Source organism: Mastigoproctus giganteus, chromosome 2, assembly GCF_048544385.1.
Source record: "Mastigoproctus giganteus isolate SK-2022 chromosome 2, ASM4854438v1, whole genome shotgun sequence".
NCBI lineage: Eukaryota > Metazoa > Arthropoda > Arachnida > Uropygi > Thelyphonidae > Mastigoproctus > Mastigoproctus giganteus.
Window position 1 is genome coordinate 72,805,062 of NC_143576.1, and position 26,098 is coordinate 72,831,159.

At 37.8% G+C, this 26,098-nt stretch overlaps 1 protein-coding gene across 2 annotated transcripts in view; it reads left to right on the forward strand.

Moving 5' to 3' along the window:
• The window catches only part of Smn (survival motor neuron), a 184,938-nt gene extending 162,470 nt beyond the window's left edge, over positions 1-22,468 (forward strand). The window contains exon 6 of one of the 2 annotated variants that reach the window (XM_090368512.1): positions 22,222-22,468. In XM_090368512.1, the coding sequence (XP_090224638.1) occupies positions 22,222-22,302 (81 nt within the window). In that variant the 3' untranslated portion in view covers positions 22,303-22,468. The remainder of the gene's footprint in view (positions 1-22,221) is intronic. The other variant, XM_090368511.1, reaches the window with a different exon arrangement.
• Positions 22,469-26,098: the final 3,630 nt, after the last annotated feature.

Genomic DNA, 26,098 nt, shown 5'->3' on the forward strand with positions numbered 1-26,098 from the left:
AAGCTAGTATATCACTAGTGGATCAACACTGACAGAATCCATATTGGTGAATATTGATCGGGCGGAAGGTTTCAAAATAGAATAGGATTTGTTGGTTAATGGATTACTCCAGTGATTTAGGAATAATAGAAGTAAGTGCAACGGAATGATAATTAGATTGGAGGGATTCATTACCATTTTTAGGAACTGTCTAAATTTGAGCAAATCTCCAAGCAGAATAAAAAATAGTGGGAATAAGAAAGTATAAAAAGGTGACACAACAGGAGTAAGTTCAGGTTGACAGGTTTTGAGATCAAGTGGAGAAATACCATGGCAACAAGGTTGGTCAGAATACTTCCTTTTGATGGAAGAGCATGGAAGCCATTGAGTGGAGTGTACTGAGAATGTTAGGAGGGTTCCCAATATAAATGTTGGAAGAAAAGTAGGATGCTAATAAGTTGGCTTTATGTTTATCTCTGGTGGCAATAGAACCATCAGGTTTTAATAGAGGGAGGTACTATGGGCAAATGTTGCAACCAAGAGCAGGCTAAGAAGCAAGTTTTCAACTCTTGACCTCTTCAAAATCTAGCATTGACTGATTAATAACTGCTTTTCTTTTGTTTTGAGGCTTCATGTAGACAGAATCTGTAGGTTTGGATGCAAGCCAGTTGCGATGTGCAAAATTCTTATCTTGAACAGCCTTAGCACATTTATCGAAAAACCAGGATTTCAGATCAATGGTTCCCAAAAAAGAGTAATACTGGCTATTGGGGTCCTAAGAGGTGTTGGGTGAAACATATTCGTCTCTTCAATTTAACTTTTTACTGCTCATCACTTTAAAGCAAAGAAATCAACTCTAGATTACTAAATATGGTGATTTAAGACTGCAAAACTGGTATCAGTTCATTGAGCCCATTCATTACATTAAGAATTAATTGAACAATGAAGTAATTACTAAATATGGTATTTAAGATACTTGCTATACGACTATCAGATCATCAAACAAGCTGGTATCACTGGATCAAGTTCATCGATTTTGTTGAATTAGTGAAACTAAAAAGTTTTGACTTAATTTTTAATAAATGTACAATTAGCATAGCATTGGCATATGATGCAAGAAAGCAAGCTTTATACAGCATCAGCCAAAAAAAAAATAAATAAATAAAACCCTTCCCATTTCACTGATCCATTCATTCCAGATGTTTGTCTAATTCTGCTTTGAATTTATTTAAGCTATTAACTTCCACAACAACAGATGGAAGTTTGTTCCAGCAATCAACTACTTGCTGGCTAAAGGCAAATTTCCATGCATCTATTCTACAGCTGTCTTTCCTCAATTTGAATCTATGCCCCTCAGGTTCTTAATCTGAGTAAGAGGAAGAATCCCATCAGCATTGATCTTGCTCAACGCGTTCAATGCCTTATACACCTCAGCCAGATCACCTCGCATGTGCCTAATCTCCAGGCGCTGCAATTTGCAGAACTTAAGCCTTTCTTCGCAAGAACACCCCTATGTTCCCCTCACAAGCCTTGTTGCCCTTCTATGTACTCATTCTAGGAACTCTACATTCTTCCTAAAATGAGGCCATCGGACCAGTATACAGTACTCAATGTGTGGCCTGACCATTGCCTCATACAAGGGGACAATCACCTCCTTATCCCTGGTTGCAAAATTCCTGTATATCATTGGCAAGACCCCATGACCTTCTCTGGCAGCCTGTCTGCACTTCTGAGAAAAAACTTCATATCTGACTGCACAATTACCCCCAGTTCTCTTTCATTCTCCACTACCCTGAGTTTAACCCCACCCAGTTGGTACATTTCTCTGGGGTTACTGCTACCCATACGCAGTACTTTGCATTTATTGTGCTATTATCTTCCTTAGTGCATTATGCAAACCGCTAATCTGAATAATGCTTTTTATAGGGTGGGGGCTCTGGGGATGAGTTTAAAGAACCGGGACAGTGGGCGAAAAAGTTTAAAAACCAATGGTTTAGATAGAGGACATGAATTGAAGATGGCGTGTGGAATAAAGGATTTCATCCATTCAAGAATAATTTCACTGATATGATCTGAGCAAACATTGACATCAAAGGTTTAAAACGGTAATCCAACCAAGGAAAAGGTAAACAGAAATCTCAAAGATCATCCCATTTTTGTAATGGCAAGCAACGTGAGGCTGAGAATGGCCTTGAGAGAAAGGCTCCATTGCCAAGTTGTCATCTGAGATGCGTAGAGGACCACTTACCTCAGCCATGTACTTGGAAGGACTATTTGTAAGAAAACGATCAAGCATGTTGGCTATGTGGTTAGCAATGTCTGATACTCTGGTAGGAAATGAACAGTCCGTGCAACATCATTAGTCATTGTAAAAGCCTCAGCATCTCAATCAGCTGGATCTGTGTGACTAAAATACTGAAGCCAGATATAGTTTTAAACATTAAAATCACCAAGGAAAATTACTTTGCCGTTAGGAAAGTTGAACTGGAGGAAGTAGAGTTTCAAAGAAAGGAAGTCAAAAAGTCGAAAGTGATTAGTGGAATTGGGAGATTGATAGAGGCAACAGATGAATTTGACAAAATGGGATAGACAGATTTTAAGCCAGACTAGATCAAAAAGAGGAGATTACAAATTAATTTCTGACAGGGATATTCATGTGTTGTTGTGGCAGACCCCAGAGTTCCTCCAATTAGCCGTTATTGTACTTCTTGTGTTGAAGCTTACGCCAAAACCAGCCATTTGCATGTAGTATGTTAGGAGTGTAAATGTTATATGTTCTGTTGTTATATTGTCGGCCAGTACCTGGTTCTTAGCAGTTGAGAAGCAGCAACACCTGGTCACCACATACCACCCCCATCGCTGCCACATGGAGCAGCCAGAATTTACTATCATCTTGCTGATCCATACCAGGGTAAAACCCTAGCATAGATCAAATTTAGTGAATGAAAGGAAAATTGGATACAGTGAGAATAGTATGGGATGGTAGGGGAAGGAAAGTATAGAAAAGCGGAGGATTAAACAGAAGAATCTGCCAAAGAAATGGAAGTTACAGAAGAACAAAGATTAAAGACATAGTCGGAATTGGAAAAATACAGATCTTTCAGGAGAAATTTTCCTTGAGAAATTCCATCCCAACATACTACAAACAGCGCATTCGAAGATCTTCAGCAAGTTAAAGTTATCTTCATGATCCGATTCTCTTGAGGGAATGAAGAAGGTTGATGTACCACATCAGTCCAGAATTAGCAAGGTAATTTCCTCTTCTTGGTCCATCCTTTTGAAGAAATACAGAATGAAGTTGATAGTCTTCAACAAACCAACAATGATATGGAGTAGAGTTTCGTCCCGAGTCCAACAATGACACAGTACTGAATTCAAGATATCGCACAAACATTAAGATTAAACTTGTTATTCAGTTAATCAGATTTCACCCTGTGAACTACTCCACCAATAAAATCCCAGGAGAACAGTTAGGAATTTCACATCCCAAGAAATGAATACTTGATATACAGTTTATATACAAATATACAAGTCAATCAACATAGTTTATCCAAACAAGTTTTCAGTGTAGGTGAAATTTTAAAACGCCAGGAAATAAGTTTATCTGACGATACAACGTAACAGAGATCTGTAGCATAACAACCAAGTAAATTTCCACCTAGCCATCAATCACTTCAATGACAGAATTCAACATGTCAATTGCTAGTTAATCAGCCATAAGAGACGATCTAAGTTCCATTCTTCTCTGGAAATACGCATAGTGAATAAGTTGAATGCCTTAAAAGCATCTAAGGTTCGAATCAAATGTGCCTTATTATCACTAGAAAAGACACCTGTAGGTTCATTTCTAAAATCGCTATATATTATTATTTATTTTTTTTATGGAAACCCCAAACACGAAAGGTATCAAAACCTATAGTACTTAGTACCGTGCATGGGTTGAAAGAGAAGTATGGGGGGAATGCCGGAAACTTTGCTCTAGAGACTAAACATGGGTTTCACCACTTCAAGCCTCCAAAGATGGCAATCCACAAGATTGTGATTAACATCTTCCTCGAGCCTACAAATACATAATGGAGTGGGAGACAATCCTAGTTTATAGAGTTTACTATTCAAACTCCCATGTCCAGTCAGTAAATAAGATCCATACAGAGCAGGGAAAAATCAAAAGAAATTCAATGATAGTAGGAATGAATTCTCGTTACCTTACCAAGCAGAGAAGTGTTCCGGTCATCTTGCCATTTGTTAACAAAAATGGATTGAAGACGTTTCAGCTCTGTAGAAATTGAAGCATTTAAATCAAGTTGTATATTACTGAGAGAAGAAGAATATCCCTTTTTTTAAGTTATATTTAAAGTACCTGTATTGTACTTCATAATTAATAGGCAACCTTGCTGTTAAAACTTGAAGTGCCACAGTTGTGGTAGTCCTGCAGGGCCTGGTCATCATGAGAAGGTCTGTTCACTGTGCTTGAAGGAGTTGCTTGACGATAGCTGTCTTTGTGGCTCTATATCCCAAAGCACCAGTGCCATAAGCATGGATGGAAAGGAAGACACAATTGTAATATAAACATAACGTGTGGCCCTTCAAGCCCTACTCTTTTCTGGTAACTTGACGCAGTTTAGATAGAAATGACTTGCATTTTTCTTTGATAAATTTTGCATGCGGGATGAAGCTCTAGCATAATTCCTAGATCTCATAAAGGCCCATAACAACTCAGCATTGTTATGGGCCTTTATGAGAGCTTGAAGGACAGGGTGGATGCCCTCGAAGGAAATAAATTGAGGGGCCCATCAAGCTCTCCGCTGCCCACAACAATGCCAGAGCTTGCACTTGGTCATCATGCAACACAGAGGCAGCCCCTTAGGCAGAATGCGCTGGTCCCACAGGAACTAGTAGTTGTTGTTGACTCGATTGTCAGGGAAACAGGAACATGCTTTGTAAAAAGGATAGGTGGAATAGGACCAGGGTATGTCTGCCAGGGGCAAAGGTTGATGACGTTGTAGAGAGGATATCATCTTTTAATGGCACAAAAGGTGATATAGTTGTGCACGTTGGCACTAATGATATTAAGAGTAGGAGACCGGCGGCATTACTTACAGGTCACTGATGAAAAAAAGCCATGAATTAGGGTTGAATTTGAAAGTGTCTGCAATACGGGCCAGACACGATAGGAGGGAGTATATGATGAGAGCCTTGTCGATCAATTTGGCCCTGGAGGGATTATGCAAGGCTCAAGGGGTAGAATTTTTTTCAGCCTGGTCTGTACTTGTTAACAGGAGAGACTGCTTCTACAGGGATGGGATACACTTAAATAGAAAGAGTGCAAGAATTTTTGCTGATGCTGTCGAGGCAGTGTTAGGTGGGTCGGAAAACTGCTAGTTGAGGGGGATACAAGGACTAATAGATTAACAGTAGCCACTGGCAGAGGTGGAAGTGATTCTTGCACTGCTTCTATTGAAATGAGCAGAAGCCTGAAAAACAAGATGCGGGATATTTCAGAGACTGCTGGGAGTCATTGCAGTACAAGTAAACACATGGGTTGTGTTAGGGTAGCTAAGAATAGAAACAGATGCATGCATACTTGCGTGTACACCAATGCTAGGAGTTTAGTAAATAAATTTGATGAATTTGAGGTATTGCTCAAAACATCAAAGGCAGATATTGTTGGGATATCAGAGACATGGTGTCACACAGATATAAGGAATGCGGAACTGGAATTTGGGGAATACAATGTGTATAGAAAGGATAGACAGGACAGGAGGGAAGGAGGGGTTATGCTATTAGTTAAGAAACACATAAAATCCAAGGAAGTGAAGCCAGTCGACATCGATGGACAGGGCAGTGTCGAGTCAGTTTGGTGTGACATAAGCATAGGGAAATCAAAATTGAGAGTAGGAGTGTGCTATAGGCCTAATGACTCTGATGAGTATAATAAGATATTGTACAGGGAAATGGAGTGGGCCAGTAAATCAGAGTCTTATAATGGGGGATTTTAATTTCCCAGATATTGACAAGAATTTGTGGGTTGGTCACTCACACACTAGCCAGGCTTTTGTGGATTTATTGGATGATTGTTTTCTACATCAGCATGTTCGTGAGGCAACAAGAGGGAGCAATACTCTTGATCTGATTATCAGTAGGGATTCTTCATGCATTAAGAATCTGCAGATAAATGAACCACTAGGTGGCAGTGATCACAGTGTGTTGAAGTGGGATTTACTCAAGGAGGTAACTACCATCAGAGGTAAAGGGAAGGGTTTTTGTTTTCATAAAGGCGACTATGATGGTCTGAGAAAGTATTTAAATTCTATACAGTGGGACCAACTGATGATGTTACCAACAGCAAACTCAAAATTGGAAGCATTCAAGGAACTAATCTTGGAAGCTACCAGGCTTTACATGCCAACTAAGAAATATTGTTCAAGGTTTAGGCCTAAATGGTTGTCAGATGAACTAATGAGACATGTGGCAGAGAAGAAAAATGCATGGAATACATACAAATTAATGGAAGCCTATGATAGATATAAGTTGGTCTGTAACCAAGTCACAAAGGAGATTAGGCAGGCAAAGGCAGACTACGAAAAATCTTTGGCAAAGGATGCAAAGAAAAACAGAAAAGAGTTCTTTACCTATTTAAACTCAAGAGGGAAAGCGGTGAATCAGATTGGTCCACTGGATATTGATGGTTCAACAGTTGAGGATCCTGCTCAGGTGGCTAACAATCTAAACGAGTATTTTGCATCTACATTCACGCATGAGGAGTTATTCAGGAAGGAGAATGACGTAGGTAAAGTAGACATTGGCAGTGAGCTAGATGATTTTGTAATAACTGAGAGGAAAGTGGAGGAGAGATTGTTGAGGATAAACATAAAAAAGGCACCTGGGGTGGATGGGATCTATCCAGTTATATTAAAGGAGGCAGCAAAGGAAGTAAGCAAACCCCTAGCCATAATTATGAGAGCTTCTTTGGACTCGGGGGAGGTACCCATAGACTGGAGATGTGCAAATATAATCCCAATTCACAAAGGAGGATCAAAGGCTGACACAAGTAATTATAGACCTGTTAGTTTAACTTCTGTTCCAGGAAAATTAATGGAGGCACTGGTTAAAGAAGCACTGCAGGAGCATCTAGACAAGAATTCAGTTATAGCTCAGATGCAGCATGGTTTTGTTAAGGGCAGGTCTTGCCTGACCAATTTGATTGGATACTATGATGTAGTCACAAAAGAACTGGATGCAGGGAATAACTTTGATATTATATATTTGGATCTTAGAAAGGCTTTTGATACTGTTGCTCATGGAAGACTGCTGCACAAATTGGAGCAGTGTGGCATTGGAGGCAAATTGCTGCTATGGATAAGGGAATGGTTGAGTGGCAGAAGACAGAGTGGTAATCAATGGACACTGCTCAACGTGGACTAATGTTATTAGTGGAGTTCCTCAGGGTTCAGTGTTGGGTCCGTTGTTGTTTTCAGTGTTTATGAATGGTATTGATGATGGTATATCAAGTTTAATGTCCAAGTTTGCAGATGATACAAAGTTTGGCAGGGTTGTTAAGGACACTACTGATGCTATGCTGCTGCAACAGGATCTGGAAAGGTTGAACAGATGGGCTGAGAGGTGGCAAGTGAAGTTTAACATTGACAAATTTAAAGTACTACATATGGGAAACAGTAACCCCAGAGCAACGTATCAACTCTACTGTACTACACTGACAGTGGTGGAGAATGAAAAGGACCTGGGGGTAATTGTGCAGGCAGATATGAAGTTCTCTGAGCAGTGCAGACGAGCTGCAAGAGTAGCTCATGGTGTCTTGTCAATGATATACAGGAATTTTTCTAGCACGGATAAGGAGGTGATTATTCCCTTGTATAAGGCAATGGTTAGGCCACATCTTGAGTACTGTATACAGGTCTGGAGGCCTCATTTCAAGAAGGATGTAGAGCTGCTGGAACGGGTACAGAGAAGGGCAACAAGATTAGTGAATGGAACAAAGGGTTGTTCTTACGAAGAAAGGCTTAAGTTTTGCAAATTACAGAGTCTGGAGACTAGGCACCAGCGAGGTGATCTGATAGAGGTGTATAAGGCTTTGAATGGTTTGAGCATGCTCAATGCCAATGGGATTCTTCCTCTTGCTCAGAATAATCACCTCAGAGGGCATAAATTCAAATTGAGGAAGGACTGATGTCGGATAGATGTGTGGAAATTTGCTTTTGGCCAGCGGGTGGTTGGCTGGTGGAACCGACTTCCATCATTTGTTGTTGAAGTTGATAGCCTAAACAAATTTAAGGCTCAACTGGACAGGTATTTTGAACGAACGGAGGGATGAAATGGGAGTGGTGTTTTTTTTTTTTTTTTTGGCTGATGCTGAATAAGCTTGCTTTCTTGCATCATATGCCTCTACTAATGCTATTTGGTACTAGAAGTACAGTAAACCCTTCCTAATCTGGAGTAATGGGGGGGGGGAGAGATCAACTGGAATAAGTGATCCAAATTAATGAAGCAAAAGATAGCCCTAAAAGACAAAAAAAAAAAAAAAACTTAGAAACAAATAAATGAAAAATTAATGATAGCTAGCACTGAGGAAAATAAATTTGAAAAAATGTATCACTGAAAAAAAATGAATAAAAAAAAATATATCACTGTAAAAACTATGTCCAGACAATACATTTATTCATTTATAGATGAATAAATGTATTGTCCTTTTATACATTTATCAGGTGGTGCTGGCATCACACTGCCAATGCCACTTGATCGTTGCTGGGCATATCACTTCTTCCAGAATAAAGCTTCTTCCAGCAACACTTCTTTTAGCTTTTTTAATATCTGTCTATTTGATACACTGATTTTATCACTCCCCACATGAATTTTAAAGGAAATGTCTTTATAGATTCTTTTTGTTTTTTTTAATATCTGACACAGCCTTTTGGCCAATACCAAATTCTTTGGCATTTTTTTTTCCAAGAACACCATTTTCATGTTGTTCTATCACTTTGAGCTTATTAATGATAGTTAAGTAAAGTGTTTTCTTTTTATTTCACTTTTTAATTATTTAGAACCAATAATTATATAAAATATGTTATATAATTATTGGTTCAATCTATAAAGAAGTATGCAAATGAAGCTATATAAACAATAACATCCATCCTACTCAGAGTCAACAATGATAGTGAACAACACACAAGACAATATAATGTATGTTCCATCCCTCTGTGCAGTCAATCAGAACGCAGTGAGAGTTACTCATCTGCCTTCCTAAGTCCCATTTGTCTTTCAAAGTACTGAACTGTGAACAAAATTTTTCATATTTCGATCCAGATTATCTGACATCCGGATTAACTGTAACCGGATTAGCGAGGGTTTAGTATATATTTAATTGGTTGTCCATTATATCTGATCACAGCAGGATGCCCTTTATCCAATCTGCCTTTGAGCAACATCTGTGATATTTTTTCATTAGACACCTGTAGCATATGAATATCTGACCAGCTGAAAGTTCTTTGAGGATATGATTGGCAACGTCTTCTAGTGACTTCCTAGAATTACCATTAATCAGGATTGTGATGTCATCTGCATATGCTATCATGGCAGTAGCATCAAACCTTTTAGACAGCCATGAATAAAACACTAAATTCCAACACAAGAACACCAAGATGGAACCCTGTGGACAGCCTCTGGTAACATTCCATAAAGAAAAACAGCTTTTCAATGGGTTAAACAGAGGTAAAGAAACTTCAACTTTCCAGAACCTCTCCAGGGCACTTTGCCACCCTTTGGTGGTAAAGTGCCCAGGAGGGGCCTTTATCAAAAGTCCCTTTGAAGTCCACAAAGAGGCCAAGAAGGTATTTTGATGTACATTATATTGGAGAGCCAGTAAGGAGGCAAAAGCATCTTCAGTACCTTGTCCTGGACAAAGCCAAATTGTGCAGATGATGATAATCCCCTGGAGCTGTACGCATTTAAAAGCCTGGAAGCAATGACTATCTCTAATGCCTTGCCCAAGATAGGGAGCAAGACAATAGGACGATAAGAAGCTAGATCTGAGGCAGGCTTGTCATGATTTTTGAGTAGTATCTTCGGATTGGCAACTTTCCAAACAGCAGGGAAAGTACCGTGTGCAAGACATGACATGATTAAACAAGGTTAGAAAAACAACAGGAACAACCTTCCAGACCCTCTTAATAACTTTGACCTCTATGCTGCCATATCCCGGACACTTACTGGAACATGTAGTCTTCAAATCAAGGTCTATTTCATCAGATGTAAAAACAGGTTCTTCCGAAGAGCCAGAATATTTTGAATTCTTACTTTTAATTTCTTATTGTAGCGGAGAAAACTCTTCACGTTCTTTTTGTATTATAACGTCTAGTATCCTTCTCATGGTTGAAACCTAAGAAGTGGTATCCTTATTTGTAGTCTTGACAGAAGTGAAAAATTCTCTGGCCAGAAATTTATTGTTTCCCTAGGTGTCAACCAGGCTCTCCCATGTCGCTTTCTTGGATTGATAAATTTCCTGGTGGTATTTCCTTCGAGCATCCTTATATCTAATTTGTAATATAACTACATGAATAACGGAGGGAAACCTATCCCGCTTCGCACGTTGATATTCTCGTCTTCCGCTTCTGAAATTTAATTGATTGTTCACAAGCAGCGATATTATTTTGAACAAATCTTACCTGCTCCTTTACACTGTGTTGTCAGTAAATTTAAATTTTCCTGAGAATAGAATTCCCAATCCAGCAGCGAGCATTTCTACCAGAGCCAACCATAATCGGATCCGATTGAATTACCGTATATTGGGTAGGAAGGCCTTTGATCAAACCTTTATAAGAATAAGGCTCTTGAAGAGCCATAATATGAATCTGGTTTTCTTGTGAAACTTTAATAAGATCATTAGTGACAGAGATAGACCATTGGCAGCTTAACTGCCAAAATCTGAGCTTATTGTGTTGCAAACTTCCTGTAGTTGTATTAGATATATTGTAGTTATCCATAATAGGTTTTGGAACGTACTGCTTCAATGGCCTTCAAATACTCCTGACACTTGGGATCTTTATATGAATGTGCACTGTTTTTCTTTCTTTTCTGACAGGGCAATCCAGGGTTTTTCTTTATTTGGACTGTCTGCATAATTGTGGTAATATTGTCCACAGTGACCACACGTCTGTTCTTCTTGAGAGCAAATTCGGGCTAAATCTGCTCCCAAGACATTGGAAGCATCTGGGAACAATGGTATAATCCTTGACATATGCGAGGTCCATCCTAGATAGACTAGATGAGATGTCAACAACCTTGCAAATATCACCTGTAACCTCAAGGATCCCGGTTGACAATAGATTTATTAGGCTTAGCTCTAGTAGCAAAATGCAGTTTAATTTGTTCCTTTACATCTTCAAGAGTGTAACCAAAATCTTTCTGTTAGATGTCTTCCAAAATATCATCAATTTTGCTGTCTTTCTATATATCATAACAATGTTCGCGCCTAATTTTCTGGGCAACTGAGGTTTGAGATCACAATTCTTCAATTCAACACAGTTTTGAATTTTATGTACATCATGAGATATTGCCGTTTCAGTTAATACACTGTTGGCCACAATTTTCTTCATTTATTTTATTTTTACATCTTTTATGTTTGTTGTCAATTTTTTTTAAATTTTCTGTTTAACTTCCTCACTAGTTGAGAGAGAGCTACCCTCCTGTGTATTGATTAAAACAACGTGCTTTGTAGTATAGGCTTACCCGAGACACCGTTGATACCAATTTTATGCGCTGGAGTGTGTGTGTGTGTGTGTGTGTGTGTGTGTGTGTGTGTGTGTGTGTGTGTGTGTGTGTGTGTGTGTGTGTGTGTGTGTGTGTGTGTGTGTGTGTGTGTGTGTGTGTGTGTTGCATAAGATAATGTAGGCACAGTTGGTGTGGGATGAAAGTCGTGATTTACCAGAATTTTGTAATAGTTTGTCTATTTGAAAATAATTTTCTTCCAGTTTGAGGTGTTCATTCTTCTTAATTACATTTGATAGACTCTGTTCCATGGTGGACCAGATGTTTTGGATATCTGTGGTTACTTGCTTGGTGAGTCTACCACCTTTGGATATAATGCCAGATAGAGCAGACCTGAGAGAAAATTTGCTCCATGTGAACACCAATAACAGGATTTGTCAACTTCAGATTGGTCTGTAACTTCAGACAAAGCCTCTGTGGAAACAACACCCTGATCCACAGGAGGGAGTGGAGGAATCTTCTTAGATAACCCCAGGGACTCATCTGGTGAGTATGGGCTTGGCACATCCAGGGTCCTGAGCTGGATATCATCATTTTTCTCTTTCTTGGTGATTCCCTTCTATTTTCTCTCTCTCTCTCTTTCTCGGGGTAATTCAGAAAATTTTTTTTGGCTAGTGCAGCATAAGCCTCAGGCTTCCTTGCACCATATAGCTAATAATAATAATAATAATAATAATGGCAAATCCTTCAGATAAAGCTGAGAAATTTGTATCATGGCTTCTTTACTTATAGCACTTATTCTGTTTACAGAGTCCTCTATCCTCAACAACTTGAAAGGAAGAAGGCACCATAGGAAAAGTATCCAAAAACTCATTTGGTCCATTCGAATCCATGATAGTCTTAAAAAAGATTTCAATTTTATATAAATTTTGAGATATTGTGTAGATTTTTAACCAAATTTTATGCGAAGTAATGAATTTTTAGCTCATTAGCTAGTAGCCCAACTCGAATAGGCACAATAGATTAAAGAATCTTGTAGAAAGTTACATTAGGGTAAGAAATAAAAGTTTTTATGCATTCTTCAAATTAGTCAATTTCAGCAATCCATTCCAGCCATTGCTCCTGTGGCTTGAAAATAGGGTGTTGGCTAGAGGTAAAAAAAAAAAGTAAAAGTAAAGTGCAGCCATTATCAACCCACTGCAGGATGGAAGCCTCCTCAACAATTCATGCTGAGGGAAATGGACCATAATCTGCCACGCTGGTCCAGTGCGGGTTGGCAGATCGACCGTATTCAGCGGTCAGGGGCTTGAACCCCAGTCTACTCAAAGAGCGTGTGCTACTGCACTCCCGCTCCTGACCACTCGGCTACGGAGGCCTTAGGTAGCAGTGAGAAAAGCACTTTGTAGGGGAGGAGAACAATAGCCCAGGTGGATGAGAAATCGCCTTTAAGCAATCAATGGTCAGCCTTGTTTGTGTCATTGTCTGATAGTAGGCAGTAAGAGAAGTGATTTGATGAGTATCACTGTGCATACGATAGTTATACTAAAAATTTTAAATAAAATGTACTTAACTTGGGAGTCTTGATTCCATTGTTATCTCGATAGCTTTTCCAGACTTTGGCCAGTTGCTGTGATGTATTAATAGGTTCACAGGTTCCAGAAACCACTATTTTTGATAATAAAACACAGAGGGAAAAAAAAAATCACACATCTTACTAGACTGGCCCTCTAGCCACACTAGTCACCAATTTTTGACAGGGAATATCTGAGTAGACATATGCATAAGTGTCACCTTTGAAGTGAAAGGAATCATACAGCGAATAATTAGGTAAGCTGAGATAAGCAGTGGTTACATGAACCGATAATTGATTCTGTCAGAAAAAGTAAGTAGGTCTTGGCAGACGAAGCGGATATCATTGAGATTGGAACTGAGATCATGTATATTTGTGAAATAACGGGTTTAGATCTTTTTGCAGACCTTGGTTCTATTAGTTCGATTATTCTTGATGTATTCAATAATAAAAGAAATACTTGGGAGGTGGGGATGTATGAAATAATGAATTTTTGGATATGGCATATACACAGCAAGAATATACCCAGCTTCTTGACATAACGTGGCCCTGACAATGCCCCCTGTATATACACTGCTTGGACTCCGTCCAGTAACTATCTCATGAGATTATACACTAGCTGATCCAAATGTCTCCTATAGAGTTACCAATAGGTTTGGCCTTGGTGGACTATCTATCCATCAGTCTGTGCATACCGTTTTTAGGCTGTACCCTTGAAATGTAACAAAGATTGGATCTCGCTGTGATGGAACAAATGTGGGGTTGCCCAAGCTTTGCTCTGGAGACTAAACATGGGTTTCACCACTTCAAACCTCCAATAAACAAATCACTGGTATTGCACCAGTATGAGAGTCATTTACCACTTAATATTGATGGTACCACAGAGGGGTGGCATTCTTGTGTGCTGTGGATGCCTTACCTCAATCCCTGTTTACTTTGGTTCACACCTTGATGATCACCTTCAGTATACTAGGTGCAGTATTTCAGGACTTGCACACTGGGCTGATACCCAGGGTTACTAACAATCCCACTATCATGAAGGTACTGTACAAGCAGAGGATTTGGTTGTCGCTGAATGATCAGACTTAACCAAAATTTAGTCTTGTTGACTCAGTCATTACCTGAATATCAGTACTATCACCATTTTAGACTTATAGGTAGCAAGCCGTACTTTGTCATACCTGAAAATATCTGTGATAAACATCAAGGACCATATGATGTGTGCATCATTACAATGTAGAGCAGTAATTCCCAACAGGGTTGATATTGAGCCTTGGGGGATCAATCATTGCAAAAGAGGAGTCGAATGGTATTGACAATCAAATTATGGAAAAATAAATATAAAAAATATAATATATGATTTAAAATATAACTATGAACATTGGCCTTCTAAATTTTCAGTTTTAGCTATTTGATATGCAAATTCTACCGCTAGGCAGCAGAACCATAATCTAGTGAATGGCAATTTATCGTGATACAGATGTCATGCTGCAAGTAACAATGATTAATGGCTGCCAGCAGTTGACTGACACATCTCTTGCAGTGATACCGTCTGAACAGTTCATAAATAGGTATATTACATATTTTTAAACACTTTTGTAAGTTATACTATGTTGCTCCCAAAAAATAGAAGTGCTGTTTGTATTCACAAGATTATTTAACATTCAGATTTATTTCTTGGTCTGGCAACAAATCTATACCACTATGTATTTTATATGAGAAACATTTCCGAACAATGCTATGAAACCATCAAATATAAAAGACCACCTGGAAAGGATGCATCCTGGTGCAAAAGACAAGGATATTGAATATTTCAAATGTCTTTAAAAATAAATTTATAAAACATTCTCCAACAGGTTCTCCTTAAATAAAATGCCTAAGGAGGATTAGAAGCTTCTTATATCACTTTTAATTGCAAAACATACTGCCATCAGTACAATAAATTATAAGCTCTGTCATGAGAATGGACCTGAATCATATTAAAAAGCATTCTGTAACAACACAATTCACATCATATTGTTGAAATGGCTGAAGATATCCAAAACAGTGTATTTTTTTTTATGTAAACCCCAAACACGAGAGGTATTAGAACCTGTAGTACTTAATATGGTGCTTGGGGCGGAGGTTGAGAAGATGAAAGAAGATAATTGTTGACATTTGACTTGAACTTCTGTAGACTGTAATTTTCAGGAAATACGTATGAAGGAAGGTTGTTCCAGAAAAAGGCAGTTGAATGAATAAACGAGGAAGATGAAAAGTTGGTTCTGTGGGTTTGAAGTTGGACAGTAAATGGATGTTGGCTGGTGGCGGCACGTGTTCGGACTGTTTTGAAAGAGAGAGTGGGAATTATAGAAGCCAATTCAGAAGAACAGTGCCCACTGAAGTATCTGTAGAAGAGGTATTCAGCAGAAACAGTACGTCTATGAAAAAGCGAGTGGAGAGATTCTGTTAGAGATGAATCATTAATTAACCTAACTGCCCTCTTCTGAATGGAATCAAGAAGTCTGAGAGAGGTTTTGGGGGCACCACCCCAGATGTGGGAACAATATTCCATGGCAGGGCGGATTTGCGATTTATACAGAGTGAGCAGCTGTTTGGAAGAAAAGTAACGCTGAGAGCGAAAGAGAAAACAAAGTATTTTAGATGCAGAGGAAGCAATATTTGTAATGTGCTTGTGCCAAGAGAGATTAGAAGTCACGGTAATCCCCAAAAGAGATATATCATTTTGCCTAGAAATCAGAGTGTCACAAAAGATAAGCATATGAGCAGAATAATCCTTTTTGTGAGATATAAGACAAGACTGAGTTTTAGAAGGGTTGAAATCAACTAAGTTATCTTTGCCCCACTGGAGAATTACCTGAAGATCGGCATTTAAGGAATCGATAGCAGATTTTTGAGAAGTTGAAGCTGATTGAGCAGGACAAGGTTTCTCAAAATGAAAAGTGGAATGCAATGTGCTTTCATCGGCAAAACTATGGATAAGATTTCCAGTCAATGGAAGAAGGTCATTAATATACAAGAGGAAAAGAGTGGAGGAAAGAACTGAACCTTGGGGGACACCGGCATTAGTGGAGAAGTTAGAAGGCAGAGAGCCATCTACCATCACCCTCAGTGAGCGATCAGAGAGAAAACTGGATAACCAATTACAAAAAAACAGTTGGCAAACCATAAGATGGAAGCTTGTTTAGAAGACCTTTATGCCAAACACGATCGAAAGCCTTTGAGATGTCAAGAGCAACTACTTGTGTTTCACCAAACCTTTCCATTGAATTAGTCCATAAATGGGTAACATAAGCCAGAATACCATCAGTGGATCGACACTGCCAGAATCCAAACTGGCGATCGTTGATCAGACGGAAGGTTTCTAGGTAGTTTAAAAGTTGGCGGTTAATTGATTTCTCCATTACTTTAGAAAGATTAGAAGTAATTGCAATGGGACGATAATTGGATGCAAGAGATTTGTAACTGTTTTTAGGAACGGGCTGGATATGAGCAAATTTCCAAGCAGAAGGAAAAACACCTTTGGAATAAGAAAGTGAAAAAAGGCGGCAAAGAATAGCAGAAAGTTCACGAGCACAGGTTTTGAGAACAAGTGGAGAAATACCACTGGGACCTGGAGCTTTCTTAGCATCAAGATTCATCAAAATCCTTCTGACATCCTTTTGACGGAAGACCACAGGAGGCATTGAATGGAACGTGTTTGGGAATGGTGGGAGGTGTTTTTCCAAGATCATTAATACATGAGTTGGAAGAAAAATGGGATGCTAGCAGGTCAGCTTTATCCTTGGCTGAAGTGACAACAGAACCATCTGGTTTGGACAGAGGTGGGAGCAGAGATGGGCATATGTTGCGGCCAATAGCTTTGGCAAGAGACCAGAATGCTCAGCTACCATTAGGGCAAGAAGCAAGTTTTCTACTCTTAGCCTGTTCGAACTCTAGTTTGGAGTGATTAATAATTGCTTTACAATTGTTGCGAGCTTTGGTGTAGGCAGAAAATGAAACTGAAGAATTAGAAACAAGCCAATTACGATATGCAACATTCTTCTCTCGGACAGCCTTAGCACATTTATTGGAAAACTCAGGTTTAAATAAAGGACGAGATTTTAAAGTGGAGTATGGAATAAAGGATTCCATTCCTGCAAGCATAATTTCACTGACACGATCTCAGCAGACGTTGACATCAGAAGTTTTGAAACAGTAATTCAACCAAGGAAAAGAAGAAAAGAAATCTCGCAGGTCATCCCAATTTGCATTCTTGTAATGCCAAACAACATTTCATGGCTATGGCTTTATCTCATAGCTATTCCCAACATGAGGTTGGGAACAGCCATGAGATAAAGGCTCCATTGGAGAATAGACAATTACCATGTTGTTATCTGAAGTGCCTAAAGGACCTCTCACTTCGACCGTGTCCTTAGAAGGGTTGTTTGTGAGAAAAAGATCAAGCGTGTTGGCTGTATGGTTAGATTGTCCGGTATTCTTGTAAGCAAATGAACAATCTGTGCAAGGTCATTAGTAATTGCAAAAGCCTCAGCATCTCGACCAGGTGGGTTGGTGTGACTAGAAAATGGAAGCCAGCTGGAGTTGTGAACATTAAAATCACCAAGGAAAATTACCTCACAGTTAGGAAAGTTGGACTGGAGAAAGTCAAGTTGCAAAGAGAGGAAGTCAAAGAGCTCCAAGTGATTAGTGGAGTTGGGAGAATGGTAGAGACAACAGATGAATTTGACACAATGAGTTAGAGAGATTTTAAGCTAGAGAACATCAAAGAGAGGAAATTCCAAATTACCAAGTCTGACAGGGAATATCAGAACGTACATATGCACAAGTACCACCTTTGAAGTGAAAGGAATCATACAGCGAATAATTTGGGCATCTGAGATGAGCAGTTGTTGAATCAACCGATAACTGAGATTCTGTCCGAAAAAGTACATGGGGTTTGGCAGACTGCAAGTGGAAATGGGCATTGTTGAGATTAGAATTGAGACCACGTATATTTGTGAAATGGATTAGGAAATGTTTGTGAGGTTTAGATCTTTTCGCATATAAGCTTGCTCTATTAGTTTGACAATTCACGGTGTATTCAATAGTAAGAAAAAGTGGGTGGGACATGCTGTATGAAGTAATGAAATTTTTGGATATGGCATACACGTAGTAAGAATATACCCAGATCCTTGACAATGCTCCCAGCATACACACTACTTGGACTCCTTCCAGTCACTATCTGGCAGAGTAGAGGTAGCAAGAGTTACCAATAGCTTCGGTCTGGTGTACTAACTAGCAGCCGGCCTGTGAACACCGTTTTAGAGCTGTACCCTCGAAATGTAAGGAATATTGAATCTCGCCACAATGTTAATCATAACCTCAAAAGTCATCATTCATACTGCATGATGGGGAAGGGTTGACATGAACTTAGCTCTAGAGACTAAACATGGGTTCCACTACTTCAAGTCTCCAATAAGCAAAGTGGTGGTAGTGCACCGGTTGATGAGTCATCTACCACCTGCCTGGTAACATAGAGGGGCGGCATTCCTCCATGTGGTGCGGGTGCCACATCTCGACCCCTGCTTATGTTGGTTTACACCCAAGTACATGGTTGGCAGGAGCGGGAGTGCAGTAGCACACGCTCTTTGAGTAGACCAGGGTTCAAGCCCCTGACTGCTGAATACGGTCGATCTGCCAACCCGCACTGGACCAGCGTGGCAGATAATGGTCCATTTCCCTCAGCATGAATTGTTGAGGAGGCTTCCACCCTGCAGTGGGTTGATAATGGCTGCACTTTACTTTACTTTTTTTTACATGGTTGTCAGCCACCATGTACTTGTGCATGGACGTTATATCCAGGGTTACTAGCAGTCCCACCATCGTGAAGGTTCAAGCAAAGGATTTGGCTGTCACAGACCGTCCGGACTTCGCGAAATTGGGTCCACTTGACTTGAGTGTCACCCGAATTTTTTTTTTGTGCTTTAGCAGAAGACATGATTTTTTTGTGCTTTGAAAAATACTTACAGGAAATAATATTCCTATTACAGTCAGTCCTAGTATAGCACGGTAGTTGTGTTCCTAGAAACCCTTGTGCAATATACATAACAGGCCTTGTGAGAAAAATAGGGTTAGGTGCTGACCATCCGAGATTGAAAACACATTTGTAACCAAAACATTACCAAGTGCAATAAATAATCGTGATAAAATACTTACATATTTTATTATGATTTTTATGTAATAAAATATTGCTTTTATCGTAAGCAAACTTGTTCCTGATCTCTTTGTTTGATCTTCTATCCAAACAGATAGCAGATGTTCCATCTCTTGCAGTTCTTTGTGATTTGATCTAATGTCTTGTTTCACTTTGATTTGTTCCTGCTATAAAAGTTGCTTTTATTTTCTCTGTATACTTTCTAATTATTCTCAGCAGTTAGATTATGTTATTTCACATAAAGGTTAAGTTAGGAAATAAGATTTCCTAACCAAGGGTGGCTTGTTGATAGGCACTGTGGAACTGCAACAACCCGCAGCCTTTTAAATCTAAATGTATATAGTCAATGGAGTTATACGAAATTTTGTGAAGAACAATTCAACACAATGAATATTTTTATTAACAGATCCCACATATAATATACTCATCTTCTATTTCCAATAATCATTTCAATAATAAAAACAGTTGAAATCGTTTTCAACTTTGAAGTTTAACTGTAGATGAAACTGTGTGATACACAGTTCGGCCCCAATGGTTGAGCCAATGCCTAGTTGACAAGTTGCCAATATGCATTTTTTAGAGGTGATAAAACTAGTCAAAGGAATTGTGGAGTGAGCAGTGCCGATTTTAACAGTGAACCAAACTTGAATGAAAAAAGTTAATCTATTTTCAACTAATAAAAACCGAAGAATGGATTTTATTTTTAAATAAAATTTTGAGATTACCCAAGTCTGTTAATGGAAAGTGCCATGTCAATCAGTATATCGTTTTGGACTTCCACCGACACTACCGATCACATTCACAGTCTATTTACCGAGAATGCAGGGAGAAACTGCAGTAGCAACAAAACAGTTTTTCTGGCAAATTCCCGTAGTTTGCCATGGTTCTTGTGTTGGCTTTCTTTACCTTAGCCGCTTTTCTTTTTCTTTCTGAACTTGCAGTACCAGCATGCTTCCTTTTCACACTGTTTTCAAGTATATTACTCATTTTTAGGGAATAAAGCATAATTGCAGTATAAAAAGAACAAAAATGAGGAGACAGATTTGATAAACACAGAAAAAGCATTGCACGGGTAGCAGCTAAGTAAACAATGCAGTAAGTGCATTCAGCTGTTATGGTTCCGCTGCATTTGATTGCCATTTCTTGTAAACGTAAAGCCAAATCGTGCATATTTCCCTATTTATAAATCGTATATGATTGAATTCGTGTAGTGTAAATGCATGTTATACAAGGACTGACTGTAATTTGTAGTAGATGCTTCTGATAGAGCACCAGCAATGGTTAGTAAATATAGATTTTTATTATTTTTTTAAAATATCTATATAATATTGGTGTAGATACACCGTAGGCATCTCTTAAAGAAAAACTACGATAGTAATGTGAAAGGCATTTCATCTGTATCTCATATTGTGCTCATCTTTTGTGAGTTGCCCATGCATTGCATTACCTTGAATAAGTAACGCTTTTCTAATAGACTATTGTGCTCATCCTTCACATGTCTTCATTATTGGAATAATGAAGATATATGCAAAATAAATATCATCAATTTCAAACTGCAGCAGAACCGCTTTTGTTAACTTTCCCCAGTTCTTGTCTATTGAAAGCTGGATTCAGCCATATCATAAATTTACTGAGAAAAAGAAGAAACAGGCTGAACATATCAGAACATGGAACATTTGAATGTATGGATCAGATTAAGTAATTTTAGCCGACACAGCTTATTACAAATTATCAGCAACAACTGTCTCATTAACAATTAATGCTAATGATTAAAATGGATATGTATTGGCCCGTAGTTTTTACAAAACTAAAATGGCATAATAAACCAAATAATTTTTACTATGTTTTTTTGTTACTTAAAGTAATTGGTAAGTAACCACAAACCGATCTTTAATAAATAACTATTATTAACATATTTTTCTTAAAATTCATCTATTAAAATGTATGTATATTTTGGATGAAGGAGTTGATGAGGGAAAAATGAAATTTTTAAAGGGATCGGCAGTTAAAAAAGTTTGGAAACTCATGATGTAGAAGAATAGTTGCTTGAATAGTTAGAAGTCAATCTTTTATAGGTGATTCAGTTTTATTAAACACTGCAAATTGCAACTTCTGGGCCAGGCACCTCCGGGATGATCTTGATTGCAGTGTTTAAGGCTGTGAATGGATTGAGTAAGCTGAATGTGAATGGCATTCTTCCTCTTACTGAGGCTACATGCATGATGGGGCATCAATTTAAATTGCAGAAGGATGGTTGCAAGATATCTGTGAAGCTTGTTCGACAATCAGCCACCTGCTGGCTGAAGGCCAGCAGGTGGCTGATTGTTGGAACAGGCTTCTGTCCATTGTGGAAGTGGATGGTTTGAATAAATTCAAGGAAGAACTAGACAAATTTTTGGAGGGTATGGATGGGAGAAGTGCATAGTGGGTTTTTTTTTTTTTTTTGGCTGATGCTATATAAGCATGCTTTCTTGCATCATTTGCCACTACTATTCTGTGTATATACAAAAAATAAAGGATATTCAGCAATCATAGGATTTTAGTTTGTCTCTTTTATAAATTATTTTGTATTGTATGTATTTAAATGCTCTGGAGTTTTTTTTTTTTTTTTGGTTGAATTAACAATAACATAAATCCTTTTTGATTTATTAAAATGAAACAGCAGTTAAATTAATTGGGTGAGTTTTTGCCAGTATTTTTACATTTAATTTTAAAATATAAAACTTAAAAATGACTCCTGATTTGTTCTTTCCAGGGCCTGCAACAAAGTCAGATCAGAGAAGCTAACCCTTCATCCAGAATTAATAAGCCAAAATGCTGCAGCTGTAACCATTGATAATTATACACATTTTCTTCAGCTGTTCTTTCTTGGAGAGAGAGAGAGCATGTATAAAAGTTTGTAGTTTTCTTTATTAAAACATAACAGAAGAAAAAACAAACCTTCAAGATGTTAATTAAATATTTTACATATCCTTTCCCATAAAGTCTTAAATTCATAGTAACAAGTTTCCAATCTCAAATCTAGATAATTTTATCAATAAATGGATCATATCACAAATTAAGTAGGGAACTCTCATCTTTTGTTGACAGTGCAGTTTATTCGGCCCCATAATATAACTTACGCTCTCTACACTTTTCCAAATTAAAATCTCTGAAGACCCTTTATTGACTTAAGGTATCAGTTGTAATCTTCAAATATCCTATGGCTGAGATTTAACATAATTAATTGACATGTGTAATACTACTTTGATATCTCTACTTCTAGAACAGTGCTCTACATATTATCATTCTGGTGAATGAATATTATGTAAGAAATGTTACTGAATCATATTTCAATCCTTTAAACTCACTAAAATTCAAACACGAATTCACATCTACAGCAGGCCTTCATTATAATGCAGTTCACTCTACATGATTCACTATAACACTGTTCTTATATTATAACTGATATCTCACTATAACGCTCTTTAACCAGCATATAGATTAAATTTTTGGCATGTTTAACGAAAACATTTCATCTGATGTAGTCGATAGCTTGTAAATGAATAGCAAAACAGCATTAAAAAGTTTCCCATGCTCGGTGAAATTTTCTTCCACACTAATTTAATTGCAGTACGGTGGCTTGTTACATAGTTCCGAGATCAACATTTTAAAAAATGATCAAGCATATTTCTTGTAATATTTGCGTTATGTGCATTTATCCGAAGGCAAGTCATCACTTAGTACAGTTAGGTAACATACTTGAACGTTGTATAATAATTGTATAATAATTAATAATTGCAGTGGAACAACATCTTGACGTGGTACAAAGCCTACTAAGGTAAGAAAAAAGACTGAATTTGAAAATTAAATTATATGTTTTGAAGCGAATTGATTATGTTCAACGACAAGTGGATGTGGGTAATTATTTAGGACTGGCAGATTCAACTGTAAGAACAATTATAAAAAATAAAGAATTAATTTTAGTAGCAGGAAAGACAGCTGTTCTACTGCAGGCAACTAAATTGGTTATGGCTAGGCAGGCTATTATAATTGAAATGGAGAAACTTCTAAATAATTTTATTGAAGATAATATCCAAGCAACAATTCCGTTGAGTTAAATATTAAATAAAAAGCGATTAGCCTATATGATGATCTGAAGAAAGCTCACCTTTAAAAAAAAAAAAAAAAAAAAAAATGTGGAACCATTTAAAGCTAGTAAGGGCTGGTTCAATAGATTTAAAATTCAGGGAGAAGCCATAAGTGCAGATCAAGGAGGAGCCGAAACTTTAGAAAAAAAAACTTAAAATTATTATACTTCTCAACAAGTTTTTAACATAGATGAAACAGGACTTTTTGGAAACAAATGCCTAAAAGAAGTTTCATATCGAAAGAAGAAAAAACATGCCAGGCTTCTAAGTGGTGAAGGATGAGTTGACTTTATTGTTGAGTGGTAATGCTGCAGGAGATACTAAAGTAAAACCCCTTTTAGGTTACTAGGAACAGGGCCAAAATCGACCGAAGATACAAAAAGCCCAGGGCCATCGGATTAATAGATTCATGATTTTAATTGGCATTTTAAGTTTAATTTTGATACCTAATGTAGTTATTTACCACAAATTATGTGTGTGTAACAGAGAATATTTTATATGTACATATTTTTAATATTAAATATTTTGACCGACATTTGGTGTCTTTTCACTACCGTTTATTTTTTGTGAGACTGCAACCCACAAATACATATGTTACATTATGGGAATACAGTAGTCTCTTAGCGCTGAGTTTTTAAGGAAAGAATTATCAGCATTAAGTGAGGGTCCCCTGTATATTAAAAAAAATAACATACATAAAATAACATACATACATTCGTTTCAAGATCTCAGAAGTTGAAATTTTCGCTGTATAACGAAGCTATTTATCTCTCTAAAATGTCATTTTTAAGGTCACGAGCATGACCTTAAGGCCATATAAGAGGTCGTGAGCTTAGTTTATAAATTGAATTAGTTACCAATTCAAATCATTAAAATGCACTACACTTTCATTGTCATCATATGTTCCGTTATAAGAATCAAATTTGAATGCCTTTGCGATATTTTTCTAAAGCACATTTCTGGAGGTTATGACCATAAAACAATAAAAGCAATTTGCACCTTCCGGTTTATTCGGCTTTTCTGTTACTTACTTGAATATGGGTTGTAAACTTGATCTTCTTGCAGTTGAGAAAATACCGATAGCTGGAATTGTGTGGATTTTTACGTTATTATGGTGAAATGTGTTTTCCCTTTACTGAAATATTCAATCGTATAAACACAAATAAATTTTCTGAATCTTCTCATTTCTTTCTTTTTTTTTTTTTTTTTAAAGCTTCATAAACTTGTTACTCGATGCAAATTGTGTTAGTTGCAATTCGTGTGTGCCGTTAAAAAATGCTTATGCATGCAATTGTGAAATTTATAATTAAAAGAGCAGATTATCTTGGAAACAAACTCCTCTTGAAACATTTCTGAAGACGAAATGTTTTTCGAAAACCTATTTCTCGTACTATAAACTATAAATTTATAGTACGAGCACGATTCTTCATAATGTAACTGTATCACACAATACATAACTCAAAATAACATAGAAAGTACTGCTGCTGAATAATGAAGATATAGTGTAGCAGTATTGTACTCGTATCCAGTGGAGTACCCAGGTTTTTCCTTGAGGGGGAGCAAAGGTGACAAAATAGACACTTTTACCGTCTGTAATTTGTTCTATTTCCCTGTCAAGAAATTGTGCACCCTTCCATTTAAGGCAAAAGTCTTGCAGGGGTAGCAAATGCTTCCCCTTCACCCCCCTCCCAGCTATGCTATTACTTGTATCACTTAGTTTTGTGTGATATTCCTAAATTACATTTAGAATAGAATCATACCTCAGACTAGAGCAGGGAAGGAAAAATTCCAAAAGCAGTAGAACTGCTGACTATAGTTCTCCAACAAATCATAATCTTATACAACCACTCCCTGACTTACATAAGGGTTGCGTTCCGCAGAACTCCAAGTCGAATTTTACGTGTCAGAATTTCCCTAAATGATTATGCAGCACTCGCAACTGTGCTCGCTGAATTTGATTGAAGCAAAAAAGAAATGTTCGAAGAACATATAAATAAAATTATTTATTTAATTTGTTTTATCTCATGCACAGGAAAAATTACAAAAAGAGAGGGGCCAGGCATAATGTCAGCAAATTTTACCTTTCAAGCATCGTTGCCAGAATTAACTTTCCAGCTGATAAGCAGGCTGCTGCGGAAGTTGAGGGCGTTAGAGATTTAGGGGATTTCTTCCAACTTATCACAAAATTTCTGTGCAGCTGCAGAGTTGGCACTGGTGACTTCAATGCATACTTTGATGTTTTGGAAACCAGCATGATACTTGAACCTATTAAATCACGTGTTGCTTGCCACAAACCTGGCTTGGGGTTCGCTGTACTCCTTATCTTCATAAATACTTCTTGCTTTTGCTTGAATGAATGGCCATTGGACTCAGGGACACTTGTTTCTGAATCTGATTTTCCATCCACATTATTCATAGCTTTTCCATCTTCGATATACACTGCTGTGCAAAATTTAAGGACCAGTCAGGTTTTCATCTGTAGCTTCTCATAGAAGTGGCCTG